Source organism: Vespa velutina, chromosome 8 (genome assembly GCF_912470025.1).
Source record: "Vespa velutina chromosome 8, iVesVel2.1, whole genome shotgun sequence".
Lineage (NCBI taxonomy): Eukaryota > Metazoa > Arthropoda > Insecta > Hymenoptera > Vespidae > Vespa > Vespa velutina.
The window spans coordinates 1,461,486-1,480,077 of record NC_062195.1 but is presented as its reverse complement, the minus strand read 5'-3'; the positions used below and the strand labels follow the sequence as shown (position 1 = coordinate 1,480,077).

Sequence of the window (18,592 nt, the reverse complement as noted above, 5' to 3'; positions counted from 1 at the left end):
TTTCTCTCTCTCTCTCTCTCTCTCTCTCGCTTTCTCTCTCTCTCTCTCTCTCTCTCTGTATCTGCGGTCTTAATAGAGTATACAACGTACATACGTGTACGCGTAATTAGATCTCCTTTTGTGTTATTACGATGGCGTTTCAATTAACCATGTTAAATCGTGAGACCACGAACGTAGAGTATATCGATGGGGTTGAGGAATGGTATAAGGGTACGGGACGGGACGGCAAGGGGGAGAGAACGTGTGTCTGGGCTTAGGATACGCCTGGTTACATGGTTCATTAATTAAAGTAATTTTCCAGTTCTACGTTCTCCTCAACCATATATATATATATATATATATATATATATATACCCCATTCCACTATACTACTTCCCTCGTCCAATCCCCTTAGTCAAGTCCAATGGAAAATAACAACGTCGTTTGTACCAATGATATTAAAGGACTACAATGAGTTAACTGCTTCAAATTGATATATTAATAATACCGATAATTCTATACGTCTTAACGAACAATAAATAATTTATATATATATATATATATATATATATATATATATATTTGTATGTATGTATGTATGTATGTATGTATGTATATGTGTGATCATTGTTTTGTATTCTTAAAAATGAAAAGCTATACTTTTATAAGAAAAAGAGAAACAAAAAGGTGGGAAAGAAAATTAAGTCGATCCATTATCGTCTCAATTTCGTTGAAAATATTTATTGCTACGTTATATCCAAGATGTTAATAATTTTAATTGTAACATTTTCGACAAATTTTTAACGACTAACCACTCATCGATCATTTTCCTTCTCTCGTATTAATTGTAATTATCGGGATATTTGACGGAAGAGAAATTAAATAAATTTCGTGTTAAATCTTAAATAAATTTAAATCGTAGTATCGTCGAATCTCGTGATAGAAAGAAAAAGAAATAGAAAAAGAAAAGGAAAGATGGTTTCGTTCTCGCTTTAATTTAACGGAGTTAAGAGAACGTAAAATGAAGACCATTGTAAATTTACATGCACGTGTAACGTACATATACACAAATCCTTGAAATGGTACAATTATGTTTGAATTGAAATGAAAAGCTCTCAAGGTTTCTTGTCATTTATTTTACTTTATATATATATATATATATTTTTTTTTTACTTTCTTTTCCGTTTCTGTTTTCTTTTTTTTTCCTTTTTTTTTTTTTACTGACAACTTTGACAACGAAATATCGAGAGGGTAATGAAAAACTTTTTTTTTTATTGTCTATCACTCTGCCCCTCCTCTCTCTCTCTCTCTTTTATTGTTCAAAAAACAATTAGATATAACGTCGTACACGTGCGTATGATCGCGTTTGCGTTTTAATTGCTAAGCAATCAGAACGAATTCGCGTAGAGATATTAAAAATGTCGTATATAATCGTATTTCTCTGTCGTCACGTAAAATCATCAACCATTCGTTTCGACGATATTATGTTTTTGTATTATGCAAAGTCGATCGATTGCATGACGTCCGTAATAGTTCGATAAAGATATATAGATATTTTTGATCGGCTCGATGAACGAAGGGAAGAAAGAAAGGAAAGAAAAGAAAGAAGGAACAAAGGAAAAAGGGAGATAAAAAGAGTGTACAGAATCAGAATTAAAAAAGGAAAAAAGAAAATTAGTGGAGAAGAAAAATTAAAAAAAAGTAGAAAAAGAAAAACCAATGAAAGGAACGAATAACAACAAGCCATAACCAAAGAGCGGAAAAATAATTTCCGAATAACGAATATATATATACGCATTATTTCGCTCGCTTTATATGAAAAAAATATTCAGAGAATTTTTTCAGCATAAAAGAGACATTTTATTACCATATTATACCATCTGAGTGAACTGACTCAGAAAGCGGGGACACATTTTATTAAATTAATGCGACTGTAGGTTTCATAATTAGAATTTTCTTTTCATCAGAGAGAGAGAGAGAGAGAGAGAGAGAGAGAGAGAGAGAAATGAAGTTTTAGCAAGAACACACACACAGTGGAAAAACTCTCAATTAACAGGAAATAAGGTATAAAGATAGAAAAATCTGAGAGAGAAAGAAGGAGAGAGAGAGAGAGAGAAAGAGAGGGAGAGAGAATAAAAAAGAAGAAGAAAGAAAACGAAAGCTCGCGCTCATGGTATTTGTTGAAAATTACATAAGATTACTTTGATTATACAATCGGATTAGATTCTAATCATGGTTATTAGATACGCCTGCCGATGAAAAGACGAAGAAGAAAAAGAAGAAAAAAAAAAAAGAGAAAGAAGAAAAAAAAAGAAGATAAGAAGAAGGAGAAGGAGAAAGAGGAAAAAAGAGAGAAAGGAGAATAAGTTGAAGTAATAGCCGGCGGCGGCATCACCACCACCACCACCATCACCATCACCACCACCACCACCAGCATCACCACCACCACCACCATCACCACCACCACCATCACTTGCAGCAGCAACAGCAGCCTTGGTTAACGTAAACAGCTTAACTCTGTCTCGTGATTCATCGACTTAATCCAATTACCTGACAGCCTTTGGCTTATCTCTCAAGAAGCAGCCCCGTGCAAGCCGTCGTGTCTCCTGCAAATTTATCAATTTTTCTCCTTGGGGAGTCTCACTTCTTTTTTCTATTTCTACTTCTTCTTCTTCTTCTTCTTCTTCTTCTCCGTCTTCTTCGTTTTCGACTTCGTCTACGTCTATTCTTCTTTTTTCTTGTTTTCTTTCTTTTTTTCTTTCTTTGATATTTCATCGAACGACACAATGAGAAAATAGAGATAAAAGAAAAACTGAAAAGGGAAAAAAAGGAGAAAGAAAGAGGGAGAGAAAAATCGGAAAGAGACAACTCGTTACGGACTGGATTCGTTACGATCGGAATAGAAAGAGAAATGGAAGACATAGATAGATAGATAAATAAATGGATTGATAGATAGATAAAGAGAGAGAGAGAGAGAGAGAGAGAGAGAGAGAGAGAGAGGTATAGAGAGATCCGCCAATTAGTACGCAGGAAAGGATCCATTATCCTTTGTAGTAGAAGTCTGTAAACAAAGGAAAGCTCTCATTTTTATTTCCAAAAGGTATTTCGTAACTCTTAGCCTTGTTTTATCCGATCAAGTTCTTATCCATTTCGTAGAAACATATCATCACTATTCACCAACCATCACCACTTACTATTACCATCCCCCATCATCCACTATCATCGCTATCACTTATATCAGGATTGTTTGCTATTGGCAACAAAGTATTCTTGAACGTGATACCAGTAGTAGTTGCAGTAGTCAAGATAACGTATCTCTTTTTCTTTACGATCAATATATATATATATATATATATATATATATATATATATATATATATATATATTTTTTTACCGAAGACAATTCCGCGAAAAGTTTGGTTTAAAACAAGATCTCAAGGATTCACAGGAAAACGATACGTACATACATTGTTATCTGATAAAAATGTTTGATAAAAGAAATGAAAGGTTTTATCAAGGAACATTTCCTTTCGTTTAAACGTAATAACAATATCGTAAAGTAAACGTATCGAAAAGTTATCTAAGTTAAAAGTATCTCGTTATGAAAGAAATTGTAATAGTCGGTGAGTGGCTGAAGTGGTAGAGGATCGGGGAAGGTTTATCCTCGCATCGGAAAATTTTCAATCGATCGTTCCAATTTCTTTCTATTTCTTTTCTCCTCTTTTCTTTTCTTTTCTTTTCTTTTCTTTTCTTTACTTTTGCTATTTTTTCTATTTTTATTCCTTCCTTGTTCTCTTGTTTTTTATTTTATTTTTTCCTTTTTTTTTTTTATCACCCTCTCCCCTTTACAAAACGTATACAACCCTTCTATGCCTCTTTACAACTTCGACGAGGCAAACATTTTATATATTCAAAGGACTATAATACGGACAAATAATGGTGGAAATTGGAAATATTTCGCGTGATATATATATATATATCTAATAATATAGTCTTTTCGATATTTATTGTCAAACCAAACAGAACAAATGTTGGTCGAATAAAATATCAGACTCGTTTTATTTTATTCTCGATTAACGAAAAATGTCAATTCTTTTTTATTCCTTTTTTTCGTGGTTTTATTTTTTTTTTTTTCTCTCTCTCTCTCTCTCTCTCTCTCTCTCTCTCTCTCTCTCTCTCTCTCTCTCTCTCTCTCTCTCTCTCTCTGTTTTACGATCGAACGAAATCCATGGAATTTGTAAAGGAAAATTATTCAACGAAAAGCGAATGAACATAATGCATATATGTAATAACTTCGAAGTCCGTTCATTATTCAGGCAATTTAAAAATCGTGTTACCAATACGATCTCTCTCTCTCTCTCTCTCTCTCTCTCTCTTTCTCTTTTCTTCGTAAATGAATTGCGAGAGTGCAGTGAGGGAGTAATGGGACACAAATAAAAAGGGAACATTTTATTAACCGCATTACTTTACGCCATTTGTTTGAATCGATCTTCGTTCATTTTATTCGTCCCTCTTCCTCCTATCATTCTCATCCTCCTTTTGTTTCTTCAACGAGCTGAAACTTGATGTGATGAGGAGCTACGACGTCGAACGGAACGTGAACGTATTTCCGGATTTCTCTCTCTCTCTCTCTCTCTCTCTCTCTCTCTCTCACACATGTTCTCGCATAAATTATCACGTAAATGAAATTTTACTGAAGGGAAAACGGAAAGAATCTCATCGAGGCTTGCCGATCTCTCTCTTTCTCTCTCTCTTGCTTTTTCTCTCTCTTTCTTTCTCTTGCTTTCTCTCTCTCTCTCTCTCTTTCTTTCTCTCTCTCTCTTTCTCACTCTAATCTCTTATAGTAAATCGAATTCACAACACGAATGATTTTCCATTAATCCTTTCTTCATCTCGTCGAAGTTATTGTATTTCTTTTCTTTTCTTTTCTTTTCTTTTCTTTTTTTTTTCCTTTTTGTTGTTCTCGTTTTTCTTTGTTTTTTTTCTTTTTTGCTCTTTTAATTTCATCATTATTTATTATTCACATTTATTTGTTCCTTTTTATTTTTTATTTTTTATTTCTTATTTTTTCTTTCCTCTTTCATTTCCTCTTCTTTTTTGTTTTTTTTTTTTTTTTTTTTTTTTTTTTTTTTTTTTCTCTCGAACAGAAAAAGACGTAAGAAAAATGCTACACATAGCGTTCGTACGAAAGAAATTGAAAATGTTGAAACTACTAGGAAATATTTTCTACGCGTTAACCCATACGAATACGTTAACGGGATTTTATTTAGACGATTAAATCTTACGATATCTAGTAAGTCAAATGACATGATTTTTCTTTTTCTTTTTTCTTTCTTTCTTTCTTTCTTTCTTTCTTTCTTATTTTTTTTTAACAGGATAAAACAAAATTCAAGTTCCCTGAGTATAATCATTTTCACAAAGGAACGTGAAGAGTGACGAGGGAATGGAGGAGGAGAAGATAAGGAAAAAAAATGTAAGCATGTTTCGATCATAGGGCAAAAAAAGGAAAGAAAACAAAAATAGACGAAGGAACGAAATGCGAAAGCAACAAGCAGAGGGACAGAAGTGAATTAGTAAATAAATACTAGTGCCTCCGTCGCATTCGCACAATGACCGAGATATCTCTCTCTCTCTCTCTCTCTCTCTCTCTTTTCTATCCTTCTCTTTTTCTTTTTTTTTCTTTTCACTTTTTTTCACGTTTGGACTCTATCCAAATAACCCGCCGCAAATAGAAAATCGATAAAACGGAAGCGCGCATTCACCGGATTCATTAATTCCACAACGTGGCCGAGTCGTTTGATGGTATTTGCCGCAGGAAACGCGACGAAGTATGCGTTTTTCTGAAATTCTACCTGATTTAATAAGAGCTAAGAAAATATCAAAATAAATAAATAAATAAATAAATAAATAAACAAAATAAGGAAGAGAGAAAGAATGAAAAAAGAAAAGATTTACGTACTTGTTTATCGTCGTCGTTCGTCGAATGAATTTTGACCTGTTTTTTCTACGAATTGTTTTAATATGTAGATAAAAAAAAAATTTTTGGAATTTTTTTTAAATAATTCAAAGACGTCAGACGAGGCAACAGATTAATGGGGGAAAAAAAAATATATATATATATATATATGTACATATGTGTGTGAAAGAAAAAATTCATTTTTTTCATTAAATTTTAATATATACATTAATGTATGCATTAATTATAGCTGATATAGATAAAGATAAATTTTTATGTTTTAAATTTAATTTATGAAATATTTACTCTCTCATTTTCATTAATTATTCTCTTTTATATAAACTAAAAAAAAAATATATATATATATATATTTATTTATTTATTCACAAATCCTTGGCCAATTTCTTTGACAGATATATATGTCTATATGGAGCGTGGATATGTGTGTGTATGTATTTACGAATAATATGCGTACTACGTACGCGTTTAAAGGGAAAAATACTTTCGAGCTATTAAACAAATAATTCTTTATGCAATTTTCACAGATGAATTCCAGTGTGGAACTTCGTATGACACGGCACGGCACGGCACGGCACAGCATGAAATAGTATGGTGTGGTATGGTGTGGTATGATGTGGTATGGTGCAAATGCTCTTTTAATCAAAATAAAATATGCCGCTTTTACTTTGACCGTGGTACATTCGTCGGTATGTACCACCTCTCCTCAATTGTTTACCTAACGCTAATAGAAAACTTTAAAGGATTGTATACGGGAATGTGTGTGTCGTTAGAAAAACACACACTGAAATAAAATGTTGGAATATTTGTGGATACAATTGTGAGTACGTGTGTATGCGTGTGTATGCGTGTGTATGCGTGTGTGTGTATGTGTACGCGCATGTATGTATCAGAATTACGATAAAAACCCAACTTATATATTCGTTTCAATGAAGTACCGTGCAAACGTTGTGTGAACTATTTGAACTTTGTAAACGCTGATGCGTTATAAAAATGTCGTAGAACGAAAAAGGAAAAGAAAAAAAAAAAAAAAAAGAAAAAGAGAAAAAAAAAAAAGAAAAAAGAGAAAACAGAAAAGAAGGAAAGAAAGGAAAAGAAAATCCTCTTTTTTTTTTTCTTCTTTCTTTTTTTTTTTTTTTTCAATTTAATTTCTTATCCCTCGATATTTCTTTCTTTATTTTCGTTTTCTCTATATGCACTGTCTCGTTTCTTTTTAAGAAAGCCGTGCGAAAAGTATTCACGAAGCGCGGACCGCAAAATTTACCGACACTTCGCTTGTCATACATTTTAAACTCCATACGTTTATTCGTTTTTCGTTAGCACTTTTTACATCCCTTTTTATACAGTTACTACCGGTAAAAAGGAGAAAAAAAAAAAAAAGGAAAAGAAAAGAAAAAAAAAGAGTCGTTTTATTCGCTTCTTTTTTATTTCCTTTTTATTTCGTTTCTTTCTTTTTCTTTTTTTTTTTCCTTTTTTTTTTTTTTTAATTTTCTCCCTTTCTTCTTTTTTCCCCTTTTTAACAGATGTTTCATCGGAGTCACTGACGTTCGCAAATTTCGAATAGTTTCATCCTCTGCCGGTCACCTAACTCCGCTAGTTGTTGTTTCTCTCTATGGAGTAAAAAAAGAAAAAAAGAGAAAAAAGAGAGAGAGAGAGAGAGAGAGAGAGAGAGGAAAAAAAATAGAAAAATAGAGAAAAAAGACGAGAGAGAGAGAGAGAGAGAGAGAGAGACGGGGCGGGGGAGTAGGTTCGAGGCAATCGAGTCGCCTACTCGTCGTCGCAGTGCGCAAGCACACCAACGTTTTATCTTCGTTATTCAGTCCGGTGACCAAGATAACGCGATTTTCGATCTCTCTCTCTCTCTCTCTCTCTCTCTTTCGTACACTAGCTCTTTTTTTTTATCCCTTCCCCAGTCACCATTCCCCACCCCTCGTCTCTTGTCACCACAATATCGCAGTGTGCAATTTTACAGGCCCCACGATGCGTCGCTGATAACGACGGCGTTACGATTTTTGTGACAATGTGCCGGCTAGAACGTTCTTCACAAGCCAAAAGCACCAACGAAACGATTTTTGTCGAAAACGTGGATATCATTCGATTGATCATAGGATCAAACTTTTTAATGCTTTCGGCACGTCTGCACTCTTTTTTTTTTTTTTTTTTTCAGTAACGGGGAAGCGAATGGGCGGGCAAAGGGGAGTAAACGATATTCTCCCTTCTCGATCGTTACGAACATTTCGATAACAATCATCCATCGATGAGCAAGAGTATAGATATATTATTTTTCTTTGTATTTTGTTTTCTTTGTTTTTTTTTTGCTTTTTTTTCTTATCTTTTCTTTTCTTTTCTTTATTACTCGCAAACTATTTTGCACGATCTGTTTTTGCTTCGAAAGATATAAAAAAAAAAAAAAAAAAAGAAAAAAAAAATAAAAAAACGGATAATAATGATAATGATAATAATAATTAGTAGTTTCACACCAAAACTCATACATGATTTAATGGGTAATTTCAAAGTTATATATATATATATATATATATATATATATATATATATATATGATTGGCAGAAAAGTATTCATTCTTTTCGAATTCGAGATATTTAATATTTCTTTTTTTTTTCTTTCTTTCTTTCTTTATCTTTACATACATAATTATATACTTACAGTGTATATCTATAATATTAATGAACAAAATTAGACAATGTTGTAAATTTTAGTTTTGTAAAATTCGAGAAAAAAAAATTATTTCGCAGAAAGAAAAATATAATTCTTTCTGTGATTCGATGATCATCATTTTAATTTAATTAAAAAAAAAAATAACAAAAGCAATGAAGAACTCGAAACATAATTTATTAACGACGATGACGATGGTGGTAAAGTAGAAAGAAAGAAAGAAAAAAAGAAAAAAATCGAGTGAAACACGGCGTCGTTGGTTACCAAAGCGATAATGTTGATGCGGTATGGAGAGAATGAGAGGGAGGGTTGGCAAGAGGGGTGATGGGTTTAGTACGATTTTTCTATTTTCGTTATATACGCAACATCGACAGAATGAAATAATATCGATACTCGATGACACCGGCCACCGTCCGCAACGCAGAGATCGTTGCATTTTGCAAACCGCACAATTTAAATATCTATTATATCGGACGGTGGTTGGTTGGTCTCTGGACCAACCTCTCACCCCTTTCCCCTTGACTTCGTCCCCTTGGTTCGAACCCTCGCGATTCAACCCTCCCCTCCTTTCTCACCCTGACTCTCTTTCACCGCACGAATAGCCATTTCCGCATAGAGATCGCGTTTGTTCACGGAAATTACCCCTATCTTTTTCTTTCTTTCTTTTTTTTTTTCGTCGTTTGTTTTTTTCCTTCCGGTTCTTTTTTTTTTTTTTTTTTTTTTTTTTTTTTGCAACTCTTCGCGCAAGGGAAATGCGAAAATTCGTTTCAGTTTGTTCAACAAAACTCATCTTTCCTGTTCTCCATTATGGTACTTGATATTTTTCGTCGTATGTGACATACTTGTGATTCGATGCGAATTATCCGATTAAAGGAAAAGAAAATGGATTTAAGAAATTATTATGTACAAAATTTAATTCATAATTGTGGAAAGTCAATTTTCAAAGTATATTTATCGCTTTTGTTTATTTACTCGTTACGATATACTATCGCAGATGTATGATACATGTACGTTGTACGCGTATGTACGTATGTACGCGTATGTATTGTTCGTCGATTGATCAATTAAACGAGACAAATCGACATCTTTGCGTTCTCCTTTTAATTAAATAAATTAATGTAGGAGTATGTGAATTTGTGAAAGTGTTACATTTTTTTTTTCTTTTTTTTTTTTTTTTTTTCTGGTAAAATACATCATCACGAGACATTAAAAGAAGATATATCTTTACGTCTTCATTGAGCCAGTACCATCGTTGACATTCATAAAATTCGTAAGAGATAATATTAATAAAAAGAAAAATAAAAGAATGATTTATTTTTCGTAAAAATTAATATCGCCTGTTTTTCTTTTTCTTTTTTTTTTTTTCTTTATCGCAAAAGAAAATGAAAATAAGAAAATAACCGGTCGAAATAATTTGTAAACGCAATTGTCGTGATTATCTGGAAAAAAAAAAAAAAAAATAAAAAAAAGAGAAACGAAGAAAAAAGAACAGAAAGAAATAATTACGATAAATACGATCTACGAACTTTCTTCTCTTTTTTTTTTTTTTTTCTATCTTTTTCTATTCTTTATAACCACCTTATATCAGAAAGCGAATGGAATAAAATCCCCGATGCCACTTGTCGTTGCATCGTGTATGCAAGAAAACGAAAACGAAAACGAATACGTATTTTTCCCTTAACGTGTGAATTTCGTTTGTTGCAGGTTGTTTCAACAACGTCGGTGCATCCAGTCGGCGCAACTATCTCGATTCAATTTTCTTTGGGGGCGGGACATCGCAATGCGGTCTCGCAGAAACGAGACGATGCGCTCACATACACACAATACACATAGGACATATACGTACACATACAAACGTGCACATGGACACATAAGTGCACATGGACATATAAGTGCACGTATACACCGAAATATATATATATCTATATATATATAGAGCATACACATATAACAGATAAATTCATATACAGGAATCACACGTACGTAGACACATGAGAGAGAGAGAGAGAGAGAGAGAGAGAGAGAGTGTGTGTGTGTATGTGTGAGAGAAAGAGAGAGAGGCAACGGCAAGCTTTACGTGCCAGTATCACGATCATCGTTCGATTCGATTGGGATCAAGGATCAAGACGGGTGTCGCCTGCCAGGATTGAATCGTCCTACGGAAAAAGGAGATCGAACGGAAATGTGCACGTGGATGGTCTCTTCTCGGCCGGATAAAAGAGATGTTTTCTTCCTCGGGCAATCCCCGAGACCAAGACCACGAAGGATAGAGTAAGATGGACGATAAAACTCGTCGAGAGAGAACAGGATGTGGGAGGGAGTGGGCGGGAAGAAGAATGAACGAAAGAATGAAGGAAAATGAATAAATAAAGAAAAAAAGAAAAAAACAATAACAACAACAAAAATGAAGAATGAAAATAATACAAGAAAAACAAACTCAGCGCATAATGAAAAAAGTATTCTCTCGAGTAAGTGCGTGTGCGTTACAAGAAAAAAAAAAAAAAAAAGAGAAAAAAGACAAAGAAAAGAAATAAAGAAAAATAGGAATGAAAGAGAGAGAGAGAGAGAGAGAGAGAGAGGAAGAGAGGGGAGGAGAGAAGGGGAGTTATTGTTTTTCTCTCTCATTATTTAATATATATATATATATCTTCTCTCTCTCTCTCTCTCTTTCTTCCTTCTCTCGTTCTTATTCGTATTATCGTTAATTATCTCGAACTTCCGCGATTTCTTTGCGGATCGAATCGAAACGTAAATGTGACGTTTATTTTTTAAAAACTTCGTCGTACTTTAATTTCGATATTGTCGAAGATAAAAGAAGGAACAAATAAACTTTTTAACAATCTCGCGATAAACGTATATTTATATTCATTCATCACCTCAGCGGTGATCTCTATGAATGCGAAATGTGTGTTAAATAGAAATTCGAAGTGAAAGGAAATAAAGTTAGAGAAAAAAAGAAAAACAGAGAGAGAAACAGAGAGACAGAGAAAGAGAGAGAGAGAAAGAGAGAGAGAGAGAGAGAGAGAGAGAGAGAGAGAGAGCAAGTGTTTATAAAATAGAAAGAGAGAAAGAAAGAATAAGATTAACCAGTCTCGATCTTCTTATATATGAAATGAAATAATAAAGAAAGAAAGAAAGAAAAATTATACTCGAATTTCATAAAAACATTTTTATTATGTTGCAATGACATTAAATAAAATCAATGGAGAAAAGAGAAAAATAGAGAGAGAGAGAGAGAGAGAGAGAGAGAGAGAAAAGTTGAAAGAAAGATAGAAAGAAAAGAGAAGAAAGAAAAGAAAGAAAAAAATGAAACAAAGATAATAATGTGATAGAAGGGAAAATAATCCAGACGCAATCCAATTCTCGAACGTACCAGAAATAGATTTAACCTTTCTTCCTGGTTTTCCTTTGCATTTTTATTCCTTGTCAAGGATCGGAAAATCAGTTATTCAAACCGTACCACCAACCATCAAATATATCCCAGATGCATATTGAAAAATGACATCCTTCATGATCCCTGCGTTCCACTTGAATATTCCGATGAATTCTATTTATTATTATTATTATTATTATTATTATTATTATTATTATTATTATTATTATTATTATTATTATTACTACTACTATAGTTACTCGATACTATAGTTACTTGATGTAGTGTATGACTATAGTATCAACGGCAATTCCTTATCGAATCGAAACTCTTACGATTTTCTACGTCGTTGAATTTTCAATACTATTATATTTCTATCTTTTTATCTATCTATCTATCTATCTATCTATCTATCTATCTATCTATCTATCTCTCTGTCTCTTTTTTGCAAATCTTTACTCTATTTTCTTCTTTTTTCCATTTCCTTTTTTTTTTTCTTTCCTTTTTTTTCCTTTTCATTTGCCATAAATCGAATATCCATCTTTTCGTATAAAATCGAATAAAGGAAAAGCAAGCAAGCAAAAAAGCATGAATGTAAAAAAGAGGAAGAAGAAGAAGAAGAAGAAGGAAAAGAAAATGGGACAAAAGGAAAAGAAAAAAGTTAAAGAATATAAAAATAAATAAGACGAAGAGGAAGACGAATAAGGAATAAGACGAAGAAGGGAATAAGGAAGACGAATAAAAAGAAAGAGATAAAAGAAAATAAAGATAAAGAAGAAAGAGAAGAAGTAGAAGAAGAAGAAGAAGAAGAAGAAAAATGGAGGATAATGAAGTAAATAAATGTGATGTGCGAAAACGTATCAAAGAATAATCATCGAGGACGTTATTACGTGTGTTAAGAGGAAATTAAAAAAAAAAAGATAAAAAAAAAATAAAAAAAAAAGGAAAAAAAAGAAAAAAAAAGAAGAAAAAGAAGGAAGAAAAATAGAAAAGTTTTATCCATATAAATAATGATACATTATACTTATATTATATTAAGTCAAATAAAATCGAGATTGCACACAAGCGCGTAAATATTTGCACGGTACAGATTGACGAACGAACGAACGAACGAACGGACGGACGGACGGACGGACGGACGGACCGGATCGGACAGAATAGACAAAGAGGACAGACGGATGAAAGAAAATGAAAGAAAAAAAGAAAAAAAATAATACTCCTACGACACACGATATCGATCGCGATAAGATGTTATATTTTTATATGTACATATGACGTTCCTCGTTATCCTATTAAAAATATTAATATAATAACAATAAGATATACATATATATATATATGTATATATATGTATATATTTAAGTGAAGTCGACGAAAGACGGTAGATAGATAGATATATGTAGTAATCGATCGATCGCGAAGACCGAGAACGAATAATCCCATTTTTGATTATATTTCCCAGAGGATATTTCCTGTGTAAGAAGATACAAAAAAGGTGTATATATATAATATATTATATATATGACGAGTACGATAGATCCAGAAGGAAACGAAAACGAAATGAAACGTGGAAAAGTCGATAAAACACACCAATAATACTATCCAATGTTTCGTATGTACTACTTACTTACTACTTACTTAGAAGGAAATTCTTCATGAAAACATTTCTAGATCCTCGAATAATTCAATACGATCGACCTTTGTACCCCGCTCTCCCACTCTTACCCTCTATCATTCAATCTATCCTTTATCTAACAACCAATCGAACCCAATTTCATATCTCTCATCGTGGTTTCACATAGAGTTCGATAATTAATTTAACGCGAACGTGTTCCTCGAGAACTGGTCGATTGACGTGCATATGTATTATCAGAGAAAAAAGATATTTTAATGGTATCTCTTGATATTCGATGTTTACTATCAAAATTCATCTACAATAGTTGCATACATATATATTATATACTTATATATATATATATATATACGTATGTACTTATATACATATACTGTATGTATTTTCGATAGATCGTTTTTACAATTTTTTTTTGGGGGCGGCGGGGGGTGGGAGGACCGAGGGTGCAAAGTGTTTTTTTTTTCATCGTTTTTGTTAATCGATTCTCCTCTCTCTTTTTCTCTCTTTCTTTATTTCATTTGTAAATTAGAATTTCACGTATTATAATTGATCGATCGATCATACATCGTAAAATATTTCGACAATGATTATCTGTCGTTACTTGAAGATTATTACGTTATTACGTCTGATTTAATCTAATCCAATCTTATCTTATCTCCATCCTATGCGTTAGACTATTCAATTCAAATTATATTCGAGAACGTCGATTGGTCAAAGGTCATCGATCGTCGTGTGTGTTCCCTTTACGATCGAGAGAATCCTATTCGGAAATCCTTGATCCTCCTTATCGCGGTATTGTCTCTTACCCTCTCCCCCGTTTCCCCCATCTACCCTCCTTATGTCATCCTTATCAACTATCCCTACTAAACACCATGAATTACCCGTAGAACCTACCAATCGTATTTAATTGTTCCTGATCCTTCTGTCCCTTGTATCAATCTTGCTTCTTATATTTTCTTTTTATCTTTTTTTCCTTTCTTTTTTTTTTTTTGTATTCTAAAAATTCGATAACGAAATTCTATTATATCGAATTTCGATTCTATATCGAAAACGAAAACGATTATCGTTTCAAAACCGCGACATGTTAATAATTATTAACGATAGATCTATTATTGCTGAGGATTCAAAGAAAAAAAAAAAAAAAAAAAAAAAATTAGAAAAAAGAAAAATATCCAAAAGCAATCGATGATCTATCACAAATAATCGATCGCTTTGTCGATCTCGATAAATTATTTATCAACGATTTTCAAAGTACATTCGTCGAAATCTTTTTTATTATTATTATTATAAACGAAATCTCACTGATATCATCGTTTTTTTTATTTTCTTTTTTCTTTACTCCCTCTCTCTCTCTCTCTCTCTCTCTCTCTCTTTCTTTTTTTTTTGTAGATCATTTTAATATCCATAATAATACATTGATAATTATTTGACGATAGAAATATTGTTTCTGAAGGGAAAAGAAAAGAGAAAGAGAGAGAGAGAGAGAGAGAGAGAGAGAGAAAAAGGAGAGAGAAAGAAGTAGAAAACAAAACAAAAAAAAATTGAGAATCAGAAAGGCAATCTATTGAAAATGAATCGATTTCTAAGGTCGAAGAGGATCTTAAAGATTCTTCTCCGAGCTTACCTAAGAGAAAATCCTGTCGAATCCTTCTTTCTCTCTCTCTCTCTCTCTCTCTCTCTCTCTCTCTCTTAAGGATAGAAAGCAGTCACATTCCTTATTACTCGAGAGTTAAAGAAGAGAAAAGAAAGAGAAGTGGAAAAAAGAGAAGATAAAGAAAAGCAAGAAGAGCTTTTTTCCCTTTCTCGAACGTCGATAATTTAACGTAGAAACAAGCTTCTGCGATTCCCTTGCTAGTAATTGGAAAAATTTTTCATTTATTGAACCGACTGTTCTCTCTCTCTCTCTCTCTCTCCCTCTCTCTCTCTCTCTTTCCCTCTCTCCTCCCTCTTCTTCTTTCTTCCTCTTTCTTTCTCTCTTTCTTTTTCTCCGTTCTTCTCTCCATTTCGTTTTGCAATAGAAAAACGATAGAATGCCGGTAATTATCGTTGCTTTTCGTGTCTTCGTAAAAAAGAAAGAGAGAAAGAATAAGAGAGAGAGAGAGAGAGAGAGAGAGAGAGAGGGAGAAAGTTAAGAACAAATACAACGAAATAATGGAACAAGCGTCTAAGCGAAAAGAAAGAAAAAAGAAAAGAAAAGAAAATAGAGGGGAGGGGGGGTGGTTAAAGAGATAAAGTAAAATAGAGAAAAAAATGACTTTTAAAAAAAGAGAGAGAGAGAGAAAAAAGAATTAATATTCACTCCGACAACGAGTATATCAACGTAGTTTTCGTCTTATCTTTGTAATAAATATTAACATGTATATATTACGTGTATTATGTTTCTCTCTCTCTCTCTCTCTCTCTCTCTCTCTCTCTCTCTCTCTCTCCCTCTCTTCCTCTCTCTCTCCCTCTCTCTCTCTCTCTCTCTCTCTCTCACTTGCACTCGCGCGAGCACGCGACAAATTGTATAATTCTTAGACGAGTAAAAGAAAGAAAGAAAGAAAGAAAGAAAGAATGAAAAAAAAATGAAAATAATAAGGAAGAAAAAAACGATATAACTTAATTAAAATGATAATTATTGTATATAAAATGTAAGAATTTACAAGAACATTTTTCATATATATATATATATATATATATATATATATATATATGAATTATTAAATCGCAATTTGATGTGTTTGATAAAGAAAATAGTTCTCTTTTTGTGGTTATCATCATTCTATTAATACGATCCGTATGTGTGTGTGTGTGTGTGTGTGCGTGTGTTAATTGTCTAGTCAGAAATGAATTTCATACAATTGAAAAATATTTTTTAAATATAAATGTATACTACTCGTATTACTTATCCTTTTCTTTCTCTCTATGTTTCTTTCTTCCTTTTCGCCGTAAAAATCTCGTCTATGAACGAACGTGCTGTATGTATGTATGTATGTATGTGTGTGTGTGTGTGTGTGCATGCGTGCTTACTTGCGTGCGTATGTATCTGTGTGTGTGTGTGTGTATCGATTTAATCATTGAAAGAAAGAAAACAAAACAAAAAGAAAAAAAAAACAAAAGTCGATTTTTCTTTTCGAATTATCCTGAAACATCGTAGACACGCGTATCGTTGCGCTCGTATCTGGCTCGTGTATAAGAAAAAAACTTATGCGAGTTGGTTAAATTCGTAAATTGTGTATAGTTGTATTTGCATTATCCAAGTGAAAGAGAACACATATTTTACGGGCACGCAAATTCAAACGGGCGCACACGCACATGATTACGCTAAAAGAAATTACACTGCTGCAAAGCGAAAGCCAAAGAAAAATCGTATTCCGAGATAGGTAAATAATTTTTTTTAGGATAAAGACTTTATCTGCGTTTTAAACGATAAGGGGAAAAAAGAAAAAGCAAAAAACAAAAAAAAAACCAAACAAAAAGAAAAGAACAAAAAAAAAAAAAAAAAAAAAAAAAAAATACCGAGAAAGAATGATAAAATAATAATAATAATTATTATTACTATAATAATTATATTGATAATAATAATAACAATAATAATAATAATAATAATAATAATAATAATAATAATAATAATAATAATAATAATGATAATGATAATGATAATGATAAAAGGAAGGTTTCTCGCGCGTTTACACGACGCGATATAAATAAGATAAAATAAAGATGGGCGAAAAGAAGAAAACAAAAAATGAAACAAAAATAAAAAATTAAAGGGCGAATGAGAAAGTAATGATAGAAATGATGAAATTTAAAAAAGGACGAAGAATAATGTTGCACGTTGTATACAAAGTTTAAGAGGCGTGTTATTTAAACGAACAATTTAAAGGGAAAAACGATAACGCTCGCGTTCCATTCGCAATATTATGTTTCTTTCTTCGTGAAAACTCGAAAAGAAAGAGAGAGATAGAGAGAGAGAGAGAAAGAGAGAGAGAGAGAGAGAGAGAGAGAGAGAGAGAGAGAGAGAATGGAATAATGTATTATAAATACACATACTCACGGAGAGAATCCGTATCTCTTATCCGATCAATGAACACTTGCATACATACAACAGATTTCGAGTGATAAACAAAGTGATGTGCGATAAACAAATGTGAAAAAGAAGAAAAAAAAATGGAAGAGGAAGAAGATGGAGAAGGAAGAGGAAATAGCAACATCGAACGTTTGACGTATCGCGTTTATACTAACTTCTTTAAGTAATGTCGAACGATAAGAAATTTAATTGTATATTTATCGTTGACTTTTGCAAAACTTATTCTTCCCCCTAATCCTATATTCCCCACGTTCTATCAATTTTTCTTTTTTCTTTTTCTCTTTTTTTTTTCTTTTTTTCAATTGTTCTTTTTATCTTTTAAGGTATTTTTCCAATTATTTTATCACTTTAGATCATTCAGATTACTTGAACCATTTAAGTAATCTCATGTAATATCTACAATTAATTCTTTTTTTTTTTGTTTTTTTCTTTTTTCTTTTTTTTTTTTTTTTATTTTATTTTCCTTTCTTTCTTTTCTTTTCTTTCTCTTCTTCGCCGATATATTACTAAATTATTTTATAATTTTAAGCAGGACGTCTGTGCGATTACGTCTTGCATTTTTAATTTCTTATTTCAATGTATGATTGAACGTACTCGAAGAAAGTAAACTAATCAATTATGTTTTGTCAAGCGTATATATAGTTAGCATTTTTAAAAAATTGTCTTGTTTTCGAACGATTGACGTGGAACGAATAAGTCGACCTATTTTTATTTTTTTTTTTATTTTTCTCTCTCTCTCTCTCTCTTTCTTTTTTCTTTCTTTTTTTTTTTCGTTTGCATTAGAAAAACATTCATTTATGAGAATTCATTGAAAAAAAGATCACTTATAAAATGCATATTTATTTACATTTAATTATTTGCATATTTCGTAAGTCTTCGATGCTTTCACA

At 32.2% G+C, this 18,592-nt stretch overlaps 1 protein-coding gene across 3 annotated transcripts in view; it reads left to right on the top strand.

Annotated features, from left to right (window-relative positions):
* LOC124950889 (hybrid signal transduction protein dokA-like) overlaps nt 1-12,260 on the top strand; it is a 106,232-nt gene extending 93,972 nt beyond the window's left edge. Inside the window, exon 6 of one of the 3 annotated variants that reach the window (XM_047498339.1) lies at nt 10,332-12,260. In XM_047498339.1, the coding sequence (XP_047354295.1) occupies nt 10,332-10,501 (170 nt within the window). In that variant the 3' untranslated portion in view covers nt 10,502-12,260. Of the gene's footprint in view, nt 1-6,480; nt 6,948-10,331 lie in introns of those variants that run through there. The other 2 variants (XM_047498337.1, XM_047498338.1) reach the window with 2 other exon arrangements.
* The last annotated feature ends 6,332 nt before the right edge of the window (nt 12,261-18,592 follow it).